General features: G+C 41.8%; 2 protein-coding genes across 5 annotated transcripts in view; both read right to left on the bottom strand.

The window, feature by feature from the left end:
* The window catches only part of nacc2 (NACC family member 2), a 30,815-nt gene extending 17,729 nt beyond the window's left edge, over positions 1-13,086 (bottom strand). The window contains exon 1 of one of the 4 annotated variants that reach the window (XM_006788998.3): positions 12,536-13,086. The gene's annotated coding sequence lies outside the window, so the exon portion shown is untranslated. Of the gene's footprint in view, positions 1-7,963; positions 8,208-8,643; positions 8,834-9,734; positions 9,757-12,535 lie in introns of those variants that run through there. The other 3 variants (XM_087843758.1, XM_087843757.1, XM_035906917.2) reach the window with 3 other exon arrangements.
* Positions 13,087-16,129: 3,043 nt separating this feature from the next.
* Positions 16,130-18,497, bottom strand: tmem250 (transmembrane protein 250). The gene is made up of 2 exons (XM_006788994.3): positions 18,301-18,497; positions 16,130-18,046 (listed from the first exon to the last, which is right to left on the bottom strand). Exon 2 carries the CDS (start codon positions 17,887-17,889, stop codon positions 17,470-17,472), a length of 420 nt encoding a protein of 139 aa, XP_006789057.1. The 5' UTR covers positions 17,890-18,046; positions 18,301-18,497; the 3' UTR covers positions 16,130-17,469.
* Positions 18,498-19,047: the final 550 nt, after the last annotated feature.

Here is a 19,047-nt window from a genome sequence, read left to right as displayed (position 1 = left end):
ATCCAAAGAGATCTGACCTCCGCTCAACATTACTCACTCTAAAATGTTAGCTTCACGGTATAAGCTTCCCAGACTGTCATTTTCTAGCAAGGTAAATCCTTAGATGACAAAGAAAGGGAAGAAAAACAGGCAGGTCGGATTTTTTTTCAGTCAGAATAAACTCATATTAGAGAACCACAGGAGCCCGCGGGCCGTTCCAGTTTAGAGCAACATATAAGTGTGACGTTAGTGTGCTAAGGTAACTATATTCACGCAAGACGGAGATATTTTGACCAAATAATGACACAAGAACAAAAATTCCCCCAATTTCCAAGTTAAAAGGAAGCTACGTAAGCAGCAGAGAAAGAAAGTAGGGAAGAGAGAGAGACAGCGAGGGCGCGACAAAGCAAGATATGATTCAGTGTGAGATTGTTAAGTCACAACACTTGAATGCGTAAACGCTAGGATAGAGTATACTGCGCTTATGACTATCATGTGATATCTCTGTCTTTGGGATAGAAACCCTTTACATTGGGAGTGGTTTGCAGCTGCAGTGTGTGACTGTTGGGACTGTTTTCTATGAGCCCGAGGGACGTCATTTCACACTGGCACAGACTGATCTCCTGCCAACAAAGTGTCTGTTTTGATGGGCTCAGGCAGATTTTTTTTTTCCTTCTCCTGTCTTGTTTGGTGATTTCATCGATTGCCAAGACGTTGCAGGAAAAATGTCAATGGACAGAGAACAAAGTGACTTTGGTGTCAACCGTGGAATGCAAATCATCTCCAATTACAGCTTAAAAACGCCATTAGAGATAATCGGACAATTACTGCTCAGAAAAACAGAGTTTTTTTCTTTGATTGAAGGAAGGGTAATCTGACTTTTTGGGGAAGCAATAAGTCTAAGTTTATAAAGTTATAACTCTAAAGTTAGTTTTCACATGAAGGGAGGACCTGTTGCCGGGCAGCTACAACCCCGAGGTCCACAAAGGTCTAGGAGTGAGTAAAAACACAATTACTTTTAGCTAAGTATTCCTAAAACTTGCAATATCTGTGGATGGCTTAGTCTGGCTTTATCAGTGAAGCAGCAGATTGAAAAATAAATTTTTTCTTCAGCGTATCAAGGTAGATGCGTGTGTTGCTGCTCAAGCTCACAGAAGTGAATACCAAATAAAAGAAACACAATTTGTCCTTGGCCTCGCAATAGGGATGTTGTTGCCCTGCCATGTGACTCTGCTTTGACAAGGACATCAGTTCACTCTCGGGACAAGCGTTTGTGGCATCTCTAATGTGCTCATTTACAAACTATAACTGTGCCATGGCAGGGAGTGTACTGGCTGAAGGAGCTAATTGGTTTTACAGCTGATTCCTGCATCGAGAGCGCTTTGATACCGTAATTTATTCTTACAAATGCAATTACAAATCAGGTTTGCCACCGTTGCTGTGCTAGCACTTCTGGCTACAAGGCACCAGATAATTGAGTACACTGGATTTATGCAATTGCCCTTAAGTTAGTTAAAAACGGCAGCACCATCCCCCTCCGGAGCATGTGAGGTTATTGAGTTTTTTCTTTTGTTGTCAAGCTGACCAAAAGACTTGTGGTTATTGACATACTGCCTGAGGATAGCTTCGGTATTTCCTCATATATCCCGAAATCCCGAAAGTTCTACTTTAGAGGTGACATGGGAACAATTTTTATAGGCCAACACACATTTAGTATTCAATCATCAATATCAAACATATCTCATTTCAAAATCACAAATGTTAATATATTTGTTTTCTCCTATCAGTTCTTAATATTAAGGACATCTTCAGGACTTTTTAGAGGGAATCTATTATGCCAGCTTGTATATAAGAAGCAGCATAATTCACTTTTGCCCACCTGGCCAGCTGTCTTGCCTTAGATACTCTTTGGATATTCTCTTTAGCTTGACCATTGTCTGGGGATACACTGGCCATAAGATGTCCTGCTGAGTGTCACCATCTGTCACACAAGCTCTATTATTAGGTTAGATTTCACAGGAAGTCGTTGTGGTTGTGAGTGTATGCCTATCTTGCCTATGCATTTGTTCCAGGGCATGATTTGATTTCCATACTGAAATGAAAACAGCAGGACATGAAAGATCATGACTGGAGATCCTGAACATTTTGAAAAAGATCCTGAATGAAGGGATGAGAGATATTATTTTTATTTCCGGTTTGTTTCCACATTTTGTAATAAAGGTAATGATGCTAATTTTTTTCTTTTTTCTTTGCTCAATAATGCTTTATAAAAAAAAAGTATCTGTAGCTAAAAAAGTATCTCTTAGATGACTGATTGGTACTCTTTTACTCACCGCATATACTGCAAACAAAATTAGCATACATGTGCAACTCTGATGTACACACACTGGCCACTTTATTAGGTACGCTATTTTAACTGCTCATTAACACAAATATTTATTCGGCCAGTCACGTGGCAGCAACTCAGTGCATTAGACATGGTTAAGACAACCTGCTGAAGATCAAACTGAGCATCAGAGTGGGAAAGAAAGGTCATTTATGTGACACGGTTGTTCTTACAATTCATTTCAGAGAGAAATTTTGACAAAAAAGTCACAACAAAAGTCACCTCAAGACCTTGTTGCAGTTAGAAACTGCAACAAATAGACGATCGTTCTACACAAGGTGATCAAAGGAAGTTTCTTCCTGCTAAAAGGAAGAAATTTCCAGCGGAACAAGGCTGAGGGAGCGGCAGCTATCTGCTGCAACCGGTTGCAGGTGAGGGTAAACAAAAAACAAAAAGCAAAACCATAGGGAGACGGGACAGAAGACACAACAGTTTATAAGGTTTAAATAGAATTACCCCACATTACCTCCACAGTCACCAGATCTCAATCCAATAGAGCACTTTTGGGATGTGACATAAAAAAACGAACAAAAACAACAACAACGATTCACAGGAAGTAAAGCTGATAAATCTGAAGTAACTGTGTGATGCTTTCATGTCAACACAGACCAAAATCTCAGAGGAATGTTTCCAGCACCTTGCTGAAACTATGATACAAAGAATTAAGGTTGTTCTGTAGACAAAAAAGGTGGGGAGGTGGTGGTGGTGGGGTGTCCAACCTATTATTAGGAGTTAGTGTGTACCTAATAAAGTGGCCGGTGAGGGTACATCACTTGCAGATGTTATTTTTTGGTGTCTGTTCATATTCAATCTGTAGGCGTTTATCTTGTTTTCTAACAGTAATTCTTGATAAAAGTCAACATCTCACTGAAAGAACTGACTAAATAAATAAAAAAAAAACCCACATATATTATTATCATCTTTGTCTCCAAATATTCTTAGTCAGCAAAGCCAAATGGTTTTAAAAAGGAGTTGTATTTGTTGTTTTAGTTCAAGGAACTCCTTTTGGTTCTACTGACTATGATCCTTTTTTTTGGCCTTCAGCGTAGTAACAGATACAAATACAGTGTTTGAACTGATGCAACAGAATCAATGAATCTTTGATCCAAGCATTGCTGAACACCGAGATCATCTGAAGATAAATGAGAAGCAATGTGGACATATTTAGGGTCTACTATCGACATTACAACTTGCTATCCAGACTCTAATTTAAGGGTTGAGGACCAGTTCCAGATTTCACATATGAACTTGTCTGCAAGGGTCTAAATAAATGTTCTTTTCAGAGGTTATAGCAGGCTGGTTTTTAACTTGCTGGAAACAAGCGACATATTGCATAAGACAATTTCAGTGAAAAGGTTCTGCACATATTAAGAAAAAAAAACTGTGGATAACAGCTGCGTCAAGGGTGTCAATCAAACAGGGGCATGCAAAGTGAGAGAAATTTAAAACACACGCGATCAGGTCTCTGGAAGGCTCTTCACACCTTTAAGTGTAAAAGCGGTTGTTTTTTAAAAAACGAAAAAACCTCCTACCTAGTAAAACCACCACTTTTTTAAAACAATTACATAAAAAAATTGTAATCTACGAGGGATCTTCGATAGCAGAAAAAAAGAAAAAAGTTCCCAGCAAACCAGCGAGTCACAGAGCGACAGGAAAAGAGTGACACAAAGGTAGACAGAGGGTTGGAGAAAAAAAAAAAACAACAACAACAAAAAAACCCAAAACACAGCGTCTTGATCACACTGCTCTGCTGTGTCTGAGCTGACTGACTACAGTGACACATGTGTGACATCAGAGAAGCCCAACATGGCTGCCAGAGCAGCCCAGTGCAATGCAAAAATGAGGACGCATCTTTCAGCATCAGTGCCCCACTGTCTACACACAGGAGTATACAAACTCACACATGCACACGCAAACACACCCACGCAGACAAAGGCATACAGAGAAAGCAGTCCCTCCAACGAGTGAGTGCCCCAAGTACATTTTTCAATTAGAGCAGACCAAATGATAACTTTAAAAAAAAAAAACAACAACCAAAAAACAAACAAGAGGCAAAAATAAATATATGAAGCAGCAGGGGACTGAAATGCATTTGATAACAGAATCAGGAAAGCCAAGCACAGGCCACAGGTCATGCCAAAAAAAAAAAAGTGTATCACAAAAGATGGTTTAGTCTAGCAGCAGCAGCACACGTTTATTTTGAGATCTTATACGCAACCCCCTCCCCATCCACCCTTTCCCCAACCAAACATCTCTCTCTCTCTCTCTCACACACACACACACTTTCCTGTGACCTAAGAACCTTCCAGTGAGCACCATACCAAGCCTAGCACACATGTGCTCAAATAGCATGTAACCTTGGGTAACCTCATCGCACTGGTAAAGCACTGAAGTGGGCTGTGGCTGATCCTACGCTTGTTTATCTCTGTCTCAGGCAAGAAATGAGTAAAGAACGTTCAAATAACCATCTCGCATCATGAAAATCCCCTGGAGTTTACATAATGTGTGTAGAAGCATAGGTGTTGGCCACGCAGATATAGGAAATGCGCTTACATCATGTAAGGTTTCCAGGAACCGATCAGTTTGATCTGCATTTTGATGCATGGGTCCTTTGCCATGCTGTTATATAATTCCTCGAGACAGCGTTAAGAAAAAGAAAAATCACATCTGGAATTTTTTTCTTCAAAATACTTTTCTCTGTCTGCCAGGTTATTCACAATGTTAATGGACATGAGGCTTGTTAATGAGTAGAGAGTGTTTCTCCTCCTTAGATCAGCCTTTCTCAAACTTCACAATCCTGCAGCCCAGTTAGAAATCTCAATAAACCCACCAGACTAGTTGCGTTTTAGCAGTTTTAGTTTGATCTTTAACTGACTTGCTTGTCGAGAGCGATTCTTCGTTAGCATCTTTCCTCTCCCCTTATTATAGCCCCCATTTTTAGCTCTTTCCCTGTCAATGCTCACAAAATACACACACACACACACACACTTGTAGATCACACAAGAGCAATGACGGATAATGTGTAACTAAAAACCCCAGGCCTTTGTTTTATTAGTTCTGAAAGTAACAACTGTATCTGTTATATTTGATTGTAACTTTTATCTTAAACCGTTTTATCCATTTGCAGCAAATGATGTCTTGCAGCCAACCTGCAGCAGCTTTAAGAGAGCACGCTGTGAGAACCAATGGGCTTAGAGCATTTGCTTTTTGCTGAGGTTTAGATAACAATCAGTGAAACCACTCTGGTAGGTCGAGGCTATACATGCCAGAGTCTTGCTTGGTAAGGCCAAAGATGAGGAAATAGTCACCTTGACTCAATGAACTTTTGAAAAAAGAAAAAAGTCAAGCTCTTATACACATCTCAGCTAATGTGCTGGATGATGGCCCCATATTTTGTATGAACAGAAAACAAGCTAAACATAATGATGATTGGCCTTTACGGATTCAAAGGGATGGACTTTTCTTTTGGACTTTTAAAATGAAGCCGGCTATTTCTAACACTCCGTTTCCCAACACTGGCTAATCGTTACAGTCATTGCAAGCACAAGCCAAGAGGAATTCCTAGAATTGACACAATCCTCCTCTCACCCTCAACCAGTCCCAGCAGATGCCTGCCCCTCCTTAAGCCTGGTTCTGCTGGAGGTTTCTTCCTGTTAAAAGGGAGTTTTTCCTTCCTACTGTCTCCCAGTGCTTGCTCAAAGGGGGTAATTTGATTATTAGGGTTTTCTCTGTACTACTGTAGCATCTTTACTTTATAATATTAAGCACTTTGAGGTGACTGCGTTTTCGATTTGGTGCTACATAAATACAATTGAACTGAATTGAGCTGAAACCCTAAAAAAAAAGGTCAAGAAATCAAAGTGGGTTTCTACATCTTGCCCAATGTCGTGAAATCATCAGGTAAGTCAAGTTGTGATTTAGCAGTAATTGCTAGCACATGTTATCTTTGGAAAAGGGGGGGAGTGAGGGTGGGCTGTGTTGTGAAAACGACCCGCCTCGGATTGCTGTCTTTTTCCACTGGCCCCTCCCAGGATTCGGTCCCGACTGTTAAGACATGAAGAGCACATGCAGGACAGGTCATCACTACAGAGGAGGGGGGTGCTTTCCCCCTCGCTTATTACCTTGCGCTCTAATTAGCAAGCTTTGTTTACAGGCAGTCTTGAGAGAGGCTTGAAGTTTGCAGCAATTTAATTATGCGCAGCACACAGTGAAAGAGCATGGAAAATTGTGTGTGTGTGTGTGTGTGTGTGTGTGTGTGTGCAGGGTGGGGGGGCTGCGAGGATAAATGCCATCCACGGTGCTCTCTCGCTGGCTCTCCCTCTCTCAGTCTGGTCTACTCCTGTGCGAGTATGTGATTCTGCTGGGTTTATGCATGCAACTGTGCGCGCGCACGTCACCCTCTGAATTACAGGTTCAACTTTCACAGCAAGTCTAATGTACCCTCAGTGGGAGTCTGAGAATCTGACAAAATTGCTCTAATCCTTTTCAATCCTTTTTTTTGCTACTGTCTCCAGTTATAATGAAGCACTTTCAAAGAGAATTTAGTGTTGGAGTTTTTCGCGGTGGTGGTGGTGGTGGGGTGGCTCAAAAAAGTTCGAGATACTGTAAGCGAAAACATACAAGTGGTCTCGGCACACAAGCCTCCCTACAAGGCTACGCAGCTTTAATGAATTTTGAACGGCCCAGCGCCACAAGTGAAGTGAAAAAGTGCATCCACTATAAAGTACCATCAAGGAAAAAAAAATCAGATTCTCCATCCTGTTTGAGCATGTGATCCCATGACCGTTTCAGAAACACATCCTCGTCATACTTCTTGGTACTCCGTAATTCTCTGCCATGGCTACGTGCTTCTATTCATGCTGAAAATACTTGGAACAATCAAATGTGCACATGCTCCCTTTCGTTTTTTTTCTCTACTCAAGAACAAATGCACACACACATGCACAGTCTCTCTCTCACACACACACAGACACACACATATACACAACACAAGCACGACATTCATGCCATGTGATCTTGCTAGGCATTATGCCAACGGCCAAACATGTCACTTACAAGAAATCTCTGAGACACAGAGAGAGGGAGAGAGGGAGAAATTGTGCACATTTGTCAGTTTGTGAGAGCTCCTTGTCAAGTGTAAGTACAGTGCATACACAGGGAGCAGGAGATTTAGCTGCTACAGTTATCTGCAAGTGTAGTGCGGTGTGGGGGCAGTCGATTCTGAGAAAAAACCAGACACGTGATCTCTGAGATCTAATGTGGAATTGTTCTAAGGAACATGCCATGTTTACTGTTCATTGTCTAAATTCTTGGAAGGCTTCCTGAAAAGCAGTTAGTGAGCCAGAGCAGCCCAAATCACTAACATTTCAAGATTCCTAATGGCTTTCGCTGATCCTCTCTCCCTCTCATTTGGTCCCGCATTATTTCGCCGTGTGCGAACATGCATGTTGTGTAATTTCACAGGAAATGACAATAGGTGTGGAAAAATGTTCTCAGCTGCATTATTACTTCTGTGTGTGCTTTGAAAATAACAAAATAAAATTAGTACAGTAATAGAGCACAAAAGAAAAACAAAAGAAAGAAAAACGCCCCACATACCTCCAGAAGATATATATTATCCGTCAATCTGTTTTCCTCGAGAGAGGCAAGAAGGCTGCCAGACCTACTGGTGTTTTCCAAGAAAAAAACTTGGCCTCATTACATATGAAATGAGCAGGAGATTCGAGGAACTGCCCAACCCTGTTTAGTGGGTTTGGCAAATACCTTTTGTGCTGCAAACGTGTGGCACTCTAATAGTTGAGCTGTAAAACAGCAGCGGTGAAGCAAGACAAGAAATGTGAACCTTCTTGTGCCCACTTTAGCATGAAGTCTAAAGGTCTTCACGTGCACTGGGAGCGAACATAACGAGTAAAACAACGTAAGCAAACACCTTTTGTAGCTAACAGCAAACACACCATAATGTATGAAACTCCCAACTTCACTCTCTCCCCGATGAGGAAGTATGCGGACAAAGCCCGGTCACTGGGGCCAACAAATTTGCTTAGCATTTACCTGCTTTTTGTGAACTCGGAATGTATACTTCTAGTGTTTATTTGTGCCATTCGAGTCTGCGCTGACTGTGACGGCACGTTTTACTCTCACTATCTGCGCTAGTTGCGCACGTTACATAAACCCTGGCTCCATCGCCTTGCTGCCATTCTGTTAAATCCCTAAAAGAGAACATAACCCGCTTTCTTTTTAGCAAAAATAAGTTGTCACATACACATGTGTTTACATACCCACAAGCTATGAAGGAGAAAAAAAATCCTGTCCCTCGTGCTTCTTTCCTTTAAATTAGGAGTGCCTGTGAATGAGCCGTGTTGTTTTCCAGCCGGTCGTGATGTCAAAACGGGCTAGGCTGTTACACGTCTTTGATGGAAGTTTCACATCTTATGGTGTCATCTGATCCAGAGTGGCAATACAATCAGTGCATTTGGCTGATCGCACCGGCGTGTCTGAACAAAGTTCACACTGCGTATACACGTAGCTTTAAAAACCATACATGCCCTGCCTGTATTTTTAGAATTTCCACGTCTTTCCCCAATTCCTGTTTTTACAGGCTTACTTTTATTATTTGCTTTTACTTAATCACCCATGCGGCTTTTGACAGCTGTATCAGGGCAGAGCTAAAAACCAGAGGGATGGCACACTGAATGAGCGAGTTACCATGTGGCAGTTGCCTGTGCAGAAGTCAGCGAATACTAAGTTTCCTCTACTGTATTTAAATTGTTTAGCCGTACAGCACATTTTATGCCGTCATCCTAGCTGAGGTATAATTTGCATTTGGAGTGTGCAACGTTAATTGAGGCTTTACATTTGAAAGCAGGAGCCTGCTAAGGTCCGGCAGCATCAAGGGTGAAATCTTAAGTCAGACAATGAGGAAGGGGTGGAGTCTAACATAAGATGCATCTAACTACCAACAATTTTACAGGCGATTCCTTTCCTGAGCAAGTATGGATAAAACTTACCAAACAGATAGAGAATCTGAACAAAAACCAAAGAAGGGGGGGATTAACCGGCCCCTAAATAGACCACTGCTTTCCCTTACTGAATCAGTGTGAGGCACTGCTTATTTTAAAGCACTTACTATTAGCATAAGGACATTATTTTCCTCACTTACCCTCTACATGCACATCTAGTTGGCAAGAAACACCAAAGTCAATTTTACAGTGTTAGCAGTACTGGGTTAGGGAGGAAGGAGTCATTTTACTCCAGTATTCTTTAGAAACACCACAAAAAGGAGAAACTACATGGCAAAAACATTTGCATGTTCCCCAGAAAGATCCAAATACACGCATGAATGTTAAAGTCTGAGCACGAACAAGCTTACCTCCACATTTAATTCATGTCACCATGTGCTGGTGTATGTAGATAAATTCAGCTAAAGGAAAAATTTATATGTATTATATATTCCCAGAATTCCTGAACGCTTACTAGAAATGCCATGTCTTCACAGTTACCCTTAACTGTTTAAACCTCAGTTCCATGAACAGCAGCCTACATGCCTGAACATACCAGTAGGAGCAGGTTTTTTTCGTCCATCAGGGTTTAACTCGAACAAGTAGCATGTGTGTTACCAAGAAAGCACAGAAGTAACCTATGAGAATACAATGTATGACTGTTGGTATCGCATACCATCAGCAATGACTCATGCTTGTCTCAGGAAAGGAAAATCATAGACACATAAACACACTCCCCACACAAGTTTACACGCATAAGAGGAAAGTGCGCCAAGCATGAGGGTGAACACGCGCACGCGCACACAGTAAATGAAGCAGCACTAGAGATGGTTGCTGATTGTTCATGTAGTCGACAGTGCCCTTGTATAGTTTTTCTTTAATAAAGCCAGGGTACAAATCTGCAGTTAAGATGATCTTTAAAGCCAGCAGCTGCAGAGTTTGATAACCAGCGTGCTACTGTAAATTACATTTGGGATTAACCCTACTTAAATATTTGCTGTGTAAGAAATAACAGGGGAAATCACCTCCAGGTGGCTTTCTACGACTGCTTTACACACTGATCAAGTGATGAAGTTAACGCCACCCCCAAATCTCTTGCAAATCTACAGAAGAATTTACTGGGAACGTCTACTTTCCTGCAGAGGACCTTTTAATTTAAAGGTCTGACAAGCGATGAGGAAACAATCTCACCGTTTCCCCTCTCCTTCAGCCTTTTCTCTGCCAGCGTGTCCACATCAGTTTTATTTATTGAATCTCTCTCGCTGTCTCCTTGACACTCCCTACCCGCACAGCCCCCGGCCCCCTTGTGGAATGCTGTATAGAGAGAGGCCTATGGAGGAAGGGCATCCCGGGACACAGCTAGAGCACACACAGAGGCACACACATACATACACTAACCCACTCAATGACACATGCAAAAATACATACACACTCTCTCTCTCTCACACACACGCATGCACACATACACACACACACAGACAAATACAGCTGTTGAGAGCCATCAGAACCCTTTGGCAGATGCCCAAATCAAAGACCACTGGTGTCGGAGGGCCTCCGTTCACAGAGAAATAGAGAACGAGGGGGAAAAAAAGGCTCCCATTTTCCATGTATGTTATCTTAAAGGCTGGACATAAAAACTTGGCAGTGTGAGCTAACATTACTGTGAACCGATTTCCTCGTAATGAAGGGAGGGTATGATGAACTGCCCTCATAAAAATCTGTCTCTGTGTTGTCTTAGGGCAACCAGGTACACCTATGGATGCATAATGATTTAAAAGGGCAGCTTAAAATTAGTGCAATGCACCTTCACACCTTCTTATACCCACAGGGTATATATTTATATATACACAGAAACAGATGGGTGTTAAAACATAAAGTTACACTGCAGTTTGAAAGGGTTCATTCACCTAATAACCCTACCTGAGTGTCACCTGTTGAGGACATGGAAGCTTAATATGAAGTAGGCTGCATTGCTTAACTTGTTGCCACGTTACCATAAAAGCAAAATAAAATGTATCTAAGATTTTTTAAAAGAAGCAAAAAGCATTTTGTCTTCTTAAGAAACAAACAATTGACTCACCAGTGGACTAGACAATAATAATTACAGCGACAGAGAGAAAGTGTGTGTACTGGGGGAGGAAAAGTGACAGGAAATGAAGAAAACTACCACAAGCTACATGCCGGGTAGCCACACACTGCACCCATGTGAGAGAGAAGAGGGGGTGTTGTTGTTTTGTATGTATAGCCAGATGGCTCCTTCTGGGGGTTCAAGTAAGGTAAATGGAACCACGGCTGACAGATTTGATTCAACAGCATGCACAAATAACATATAAACATATATTTTTTTCCAATCCATATATGCCAAACATAAACTTCAGAGCCCCCTCATCCCCACCTTTTTTAACAGCCATGTACTTTTCTAAGCTAGCCAGTCAGTCAGCCAAAGAGGCCAAGTGTTAAAACCAGACTGTACCCGAAAAATAAACCCCCAAAAAGAAAACGTCGAAACAACAGTCATGGAAATGTAAGCTGATATTTTATAGATTTTTTTCTTTAGCGACTACAACCAATAAAATCACGTCTGCAACATCAGTACCTCGATCCGTCCTGTGCTCCTCAAATCTATAGCATTACAATAGATGCATTATGGGTGGAGATTTATCTTTTTTCCTTTTTTTACCTCATCGTGACGCAAGACCGATAATAGCTTGCCACTTTCACCACTCAGTACAGTTGAAACTAATGACAACACCAGTTCCTGTGGTTAAAAGCAATGGCCAACATTATCATTAGACTGCAAATTTTGGGTGGTTTTTTTGGGGGGAGGGGGGTGTAGAAGAGGTTAGGGTGAAAAACTACAACTACTATCAACCTGATTAAATTCTTTCAGAGGCGCGTGGTACGGTTACACGTTTTCCGACTGAAGTTTAAGGCACTAACTTAGTTTTAGGTGGCCGAAATAACTGAAATTCCGACTGGCAAAAATAAATAGATAAAATATTTTTTAAATGTAGCTATGAAGAGAGAGGGGGAAACGAGGGAGTACTGCATGGTAAAACCTATGCGTCATACGAATCAGGCTCAGTAAATATAAAGCCGAGAGAGAGAGAGAGAGAGAGAGAGAGAGAGACATACACACACAGAAGGGGGGAGGGGGGGGGGGTATATTTACCCGATGTGTCGCTATTCCATAAAATCAGCTGGCCCAGATGTGGCAGGCTTTTTCTTCTTGTAGCCTATAAAGTTTGGAAGGCGTTTGTTTTTTGTTTTGTTTTTTAAAAAGAAGAAGAAGAAGAAGCAGGCCCCGGTTTCCTTTCGTCCGCTGGCTCACTCTTTCACTTTATCTCCGGCCGCTCGTTCCCCATCTCTATCCCACTCTCTCTTTCTCTGCCCGCTTCTGTCCCTTTGCAGGAAGTAAACGCAGCTCACATGAACAGTATACGGACTGCATTCAGCCTGACATCATGCAGCACTCGGCAAATAGTTCTTTTTAAAGACACAGACATTTTTGGACCCGCCAGGTTACTGTAGGTACTCTGTCCTACTGTAGTCTACGCGGCAAACGGGCAGTCGGCAGCAGCGGTCGGTCATATCGTGCGCCTTTACGGACACATGAACTCGCTGCACTCTGCGGGCTTTAAAGGTGTAGACTGCTGCGGAACACTTTTTAACGAGCTCACCGGACAGGTTCGCGCGCCTCCACCCCGCCACTAACGTGTTCCCGAAAAGACAACACACTTGGGAGCACATTTGGGGGGCTATAAGTAGGGCAGGGGAGGGTTGCACGGCTCAATGAGACCCCATTCGGTGTCGTCTACATGTGTGGTTACTTCACGTGTCATTATGCGATGACAGTCCGGGCTACATGATGCGCATGTGTGCCGTTCTGCTACATTATAAGCGCCAGCTGCTGGCGGTGTGACCTCAAGTCAACTTTTCTTTACTGCAGGCCTGTATCATGGTGTCACAGCACGATAAATCACTGCAGGAGCCTCCAGTCTACCACATGAAATCGCCATATTCGTTTATTTAGATTTTTTCCTCAATGTTATACTATATTTACCTTGTTGATTTAAGTTATTTTATGATCGTCCAATCACATTTTTACTTTTCACTTGTCAATTTACACACTGCAATAGCAATTAAAATCAGTGATTTTACCGGGCATTTTAGTGATTTTAACTGTAGTTTATACATACACACATATATCAGAGATGTCAAACATAAGGCACAGGGGCTAGAACTGGCCGGGCAAAGACTACAATCCGGCCCACTAGACCTCTTTAGAAAATGCAAAGGACTGCATAGATTTTGAACTTTTAACTGTATTTTCACAAGTTTTACAGCTTTTCCTAATGATAAAGCATAGACACAGGCCTGAAAAACACATGTGAGCCAAGCACATACCTATGGACGTATAAAGAGCTTCTATCTTTGGCCATGCAGGGTCAACATATAGTACTGTTTTTTGTAATAAAGCTGTTATTGTATGTGAGCATACATGACAGATTTATTTCTGTAATGGCACCAGCATCACTGGGAGAGTACAGGTCAGGAGGATCCTAGCAAAGAGGAGGCTCTCTGAGCATCAAAATGGGGAAGAAAGGTGATTTAAGAGACTCTGAACATGGCGTAGTTGTTGGCTAGTCTAAGTATTTCAGAAACTGCTGGGATTTTTCCATATGACCATTTCTAAGAGTTTACACAAATGTTCTGAAAAAGAGGAAATATCCAGCGAACGGCAGCTTTCTAGGTGAAAATGCCTTGTTGATGCCAGAGGTCAGATGAGAGTGGGACAGACTGCCTCGGGCTGAGGGAGCTGCAACAGGAACTCAAATAATCTCTTGTCACAACAAAGTTCTTCAGAGGAGCATCTCTGAATGCACAACACATCAGACCTTGAAGCACAGAGGCACAGACTAAACAGCAGAAAATTGAAAAATATCGCCTGGTCTGATGAGTCTCGATTTCGCTTTGTAATTTAGATGTAAGGGTCAGAATTTGACGTGAACGCATGGATCTATCCTATCATGTATCAATTGTGGTGGTTTAACAGGGCAGTGGTTATTTTCTTGGCAATCTTCCGACCACTTAGTAACCAGTTGAGCATGCTTTAAATGACGCACCCTGCACGAGTATTATTGGTCACCATGTCCACAGTGTATCCATTTTCTGCTGGAAGCAGCTTCCAGCGCTGTCAAAAGCTCAGATAATCTCAAACTGGTTTCTTCAACATGACAATGAGTTCACTGTACTCACTTTCATGAGTACAATAGAGCAGTAGTCATGACTGCTGTACTGTACTCATGACAGTTGGAGAAATGTTTCCAGCACCTTGTTGAATCTGTACTGCGAAGAATTACATTTTCTGGTGGCAAAACGAGGCCCAACCTAGCACTAGCAAGATTTAGCTAGTAAAGAGGACAGTTAGTGTAAGTATTTAAACGTATTTCAATTAGTTTCCTTAACAATCATTGCTACATATACTAACCTATTCCATGATGACAAATAACTCTAACTAGTCCTGTGTTATTTCAGCATAAGCGTATATACGTTTATATATGTTATAAAAGTCTGTGGTAGCACTTTAATATTCCTAAGGTTAGGGGTATAATGATCTTTTATTATTTAAGCACACACCTATTGTCATTCATTTTTACAAGGACTTTTGTTTTTCCAAGTTGTGGCTTACTGCCCAGCCAAACCAGTAAAAGCCCTAAGTGTACCCAAATTAAATGACAGCTTTTGCTGTTTGCTCCAGTAAACTATCATTTTACAAAGCTGAATGTTGAAACACGATATTTTACTTTCTGCACCAACAACAAAACCCGATCTTGTGTTTCGCACGCATTTCCATATGATCGTTTCTCACAAAGGCCGGGTTAAAAGTTCAAGATAAGAGCTGAAAAAATAGAAACAAATGCAAATGTCGGCGAAACTGAGAAGTCATTCAGTCTAAGCAAAAAAAAAAAAAAAATAAAAAATCAGCTTTTCATACAGAATGAAGAAATGAAACTGAACAGTGAATGACTTAATCATCAAGCCCACCTAAAGAGCTATGTTGGCATCACGGGACAATTCATATTCTCTAGTTCTCTGTGTAATTCGGGCTGTCACACTGACCTGGCTCTGAACATGAGGCATATGATGTGTTGATCCAATGAACAAAAGCTTATTGTTGCTCTGATTAGCCATTTATAGGCCTTGTGGGTCTGAAGCATGTCTCAGTCAGCCCACTAGCCACTGTGTTGAAAGTTCAAATCTAAAGTTGGCGCTCTGTACTTCCAGCCTCTTTTGCATGCTTTCCTAATCATGGCTATCCAACCTGATGCTTGTGCATGACAAGAACAAAAAATAGTTAAACTCTTCAAAGCAAACCCAGGTTTAGAATTAAAGTGCTCATTTCAGTGCCTTCATTAGTTCCAGTAAGGCATACTTCATGGCATGTGAAAATGAGGCTATATAAGGTGATTGGGGCACAGCCATCTCCATTGTTATGCTTGGCACAAACAGCAGGGTCTAGTTGTGGTTGGTGTTTGCGTGCTGGAGGAAGCTAAACAGAGAAGTCTGTCAGAGCAGCTCCGAGACCATGTGAAGAACGACTGATGGAACACTTGACCCAAAGCCGTTCTCAGTTTGAACTGTCACACACTCTTATGACACAGCTCGAGGCATGCCGTCATGAGTGTTAGACTACACAGTAAACACATTCATTTGGCCATGCATTGTAAAGCACAAACCAGTTCATGGACAAAAAGAATTTATTAAACAGCTTTAAAAAAAATGTTTGTGACTCAGGCTATACCCTTTGCCCTATTTTGCCTAAAACATATAAAAAACACAACAAAAACTTTCTGATGCAGCACTTTCAAGGCAAAAAACTCCTAAAACACCTTACCTGATTTTAATTTGGCCACTGCCATCTCCTTGTTCACCTCTCCATCACTTACAGGACTCCTGCTATTTTCAGATTGCTCTCTGGAAGTCCTACGTTTTAAACACTCGCCCCCTCCACGGGCTTTAAACTCGCGCAGACAGGGAACGTCAATACCTGTGTCATCATCTGTCATCTAGCTATGAGACCAAGTCTGAAGGCTGGTTGCAACTAGGAGCACAGGTGTTGGTTATTTCCTGTCGCTCACGAGGTTGTGCACCATCAGTTCGCCTCCTCTCCCCTCCCCCAGGAGTCAGACTGTCTAAGGGAGGACATTCAGCACAAGCGACCTCAAAGCTGGGTTTTTTTTTTTGGTCATACCAACACAGTTGTGGCTTTCCATCTGCCCTCCTCACCAGATTTGGATTTTTATTACTTTGAACACTTCCTTAAACTCTAACTCAGAGTAAAGCGTCACTGTTTTGACACAGTGAAGAAGACACAGTGCACATCCCAGATTCGGGCGGGAACAAGACTTCCAGGGAGCATTCTAAAAATCACAGGAGTGTGCAAAGGCTTCAAGCACCAAATCAACAGACAGTGGCCAAATTTGAATCCAGGGAAGTTTTTTTTTTTCTATTCATCAGGTGGAGTCATTTAACTTATTTTTTTTTAAAAACTGTGCTTTCTATTTTACATTGTATTTTTATTTATACACAACATCAGTTAAATGCACTGATTCATACACAGTATCATGACATCCTCTTTGTGCTCCAGCATGACTTTTTTGTGGCACAGATCACTGACCTGCATCCACAGTCACGATGCACATCAGTCATCTGTTAAGTCACTCCTCCATGCAACAGACTTTAAACAAACACATTCCTAGACGAGATGTCCTTTAAAGTCCATTAAGACGGTTTACAAATGGCACAAAATACAAGAATAACTTATATAAAGTCACAAGTCTCACTCTCATTTTTGACATTTCTAACTTCTCTGAAGTATGCAGGACTGACATTTTTTAAAAGAACAACTATTTAACTGTTTAAACCACGCAGGCTGGTTTAAAGATCGCATCAATGCTTCTGATGCTTCTTATTGGATTTTAACCTTAACTACAATAAACCAAATGAGATTTTGCGCCTTTCTGACTAGAGCCCAGTCAAATATAAAACAGAGTATTTGAGTGCAAAACATTCCCATCACATGCCACGTTTCTCATGACAGAGCTACATATCCACAAACACCATTAAGCACCAGCCGAGTCCCCCCACCAGAAACATGGTGATCTGCATGCTGTATATAATCAGGTCATTAAGCACACCCAAGTCCAGTCGCCGGTGCCCCAGCAAAAGCAGGATGACAGACAGCTTGTATTGCAGGCGCAGGAGCACACGCACGCTGATGTACTGCAGGAAGAAGAGCGCAGAAAGCGACACCCAGAGCAGAGAGGTCAGCAGGCTGCAGCCAAAGTAGAGGAGGAAGCGGAGGAAGCTGTACATGCAGCGTGAGCGCAGGTACAGGTCAAAGTTATTGTACTTAGTCCGCACTAGCTTGGAAGTGTGTGCCGACCCACAGGCCGAGTGCATGCAGGTGGTGTGGGGGCCATGGAAACTGCGCACCCGCCGTGGGATGGGGATCACAGGCATGGATGGGCTACAGGAGCCCAACAAAGTGCACTGGAGTCCTTGATCCAGATGTGAAAGTTGCTTCAGGGGAGGCAGTCAGCTTCATGGGGAGGGGATCCAGGATGCTCGCTTCCCTCTGCTGTCAGTCAGGGGTTCTCTTTAAAAATGGAACAAGGCTCTGTGGAGAAATTAAGATAGTTAACATGCTTTTAAATGCACATTCAAACGGCACACACACCTACAAGAAAGGCAAGCTTATGCAAACAATACCCATAGATATGCACGTTGAAAAAGACCTATGTATATTAATAAAACTTAAGCTAGTGATCATTTTTGGATGATTAAACCATAGCCACAGCATAGTATATGCAACCCCAAAGCATCCTTTCTTCATATTGTGGTCTAGAGCTAAGTAACAGTGCAGAATCTTACATGAAACACCGAGACGTCTTCCTCCACAACGAAACAAAATATCACGGCTGTTTGACTCGCATACGTCCAGAGGATTGCATCACATTATTTAAAATTTCCAGCAACATGCATACAAGCTTTATTTTCCTATTTTTTTCTTTCTCAAGATAAACCGTGAAGGCGGCAGCGAGCCGGCGCGTTTACGTCCTGTCGCAAAATATACGAGTCATCCTGCTGTGACGGCAGAAGCCGACTTAAAGGGGAAGTGCTCCTCAAGAAAAGGTGCTTGGTTTGGATTTGTGCTTGTTTGCTCGTATGTAATGTTCAGCTGCTTTGCAGTTATTTTAGCAACCACATATTAGGCAAGTATGACGTATGGTTTGCGCAATATGTCGACTGTAGATATGTGTGTAGGCCTACTACAACTCGAAGGCTATTAGTTTAAGCTAACTTCAAGGGTCAGAGTTTCACATCCATTTGGCCTTCAGACCACATTTCTTCAGCATGAATAACGTTTAGAAAAGCAGCACGCAGTTTCTGGATATGTTACAGTCCTTACAGTGTGCAAATAAGATCCAGGAAATATCACATTACCATTTTATTATGTTTTTCTTTCTTTCTTTTTTGTTGTTTTGCCTCTGTACACCATCTCAGTGGATTGTAAATTAGCAATGATAATATGTGATTGAAGTGCAGTGTTTTGCTTTTAATTCAAGGTGGTTTTTGTTTTTTTGTTTTTAAATTTTTTACATAAAATATATATATGGA

Source organism: Neolamprologus brichardi, chromosome 7 (assembly GCF_056152115.1).
Source record: "Neolamprologus brichardi isolate AB-2024 chromosome 7, ASM5615211v1, whole genome shotgun sequence".
In the NCBI taxonomy this organism is placed as follows: Eukaryota; Metazoa; Chordata; class Actinopteri; order Cichliformes; family Cichlidae; genus Neolamprologus; species Neolamprologus brichardi.
The sequence above is the reverse complement of the archived record's forward strand: the minus strand, read 5'-3'. Positions and strand labels throughout refer to the sequence as shown.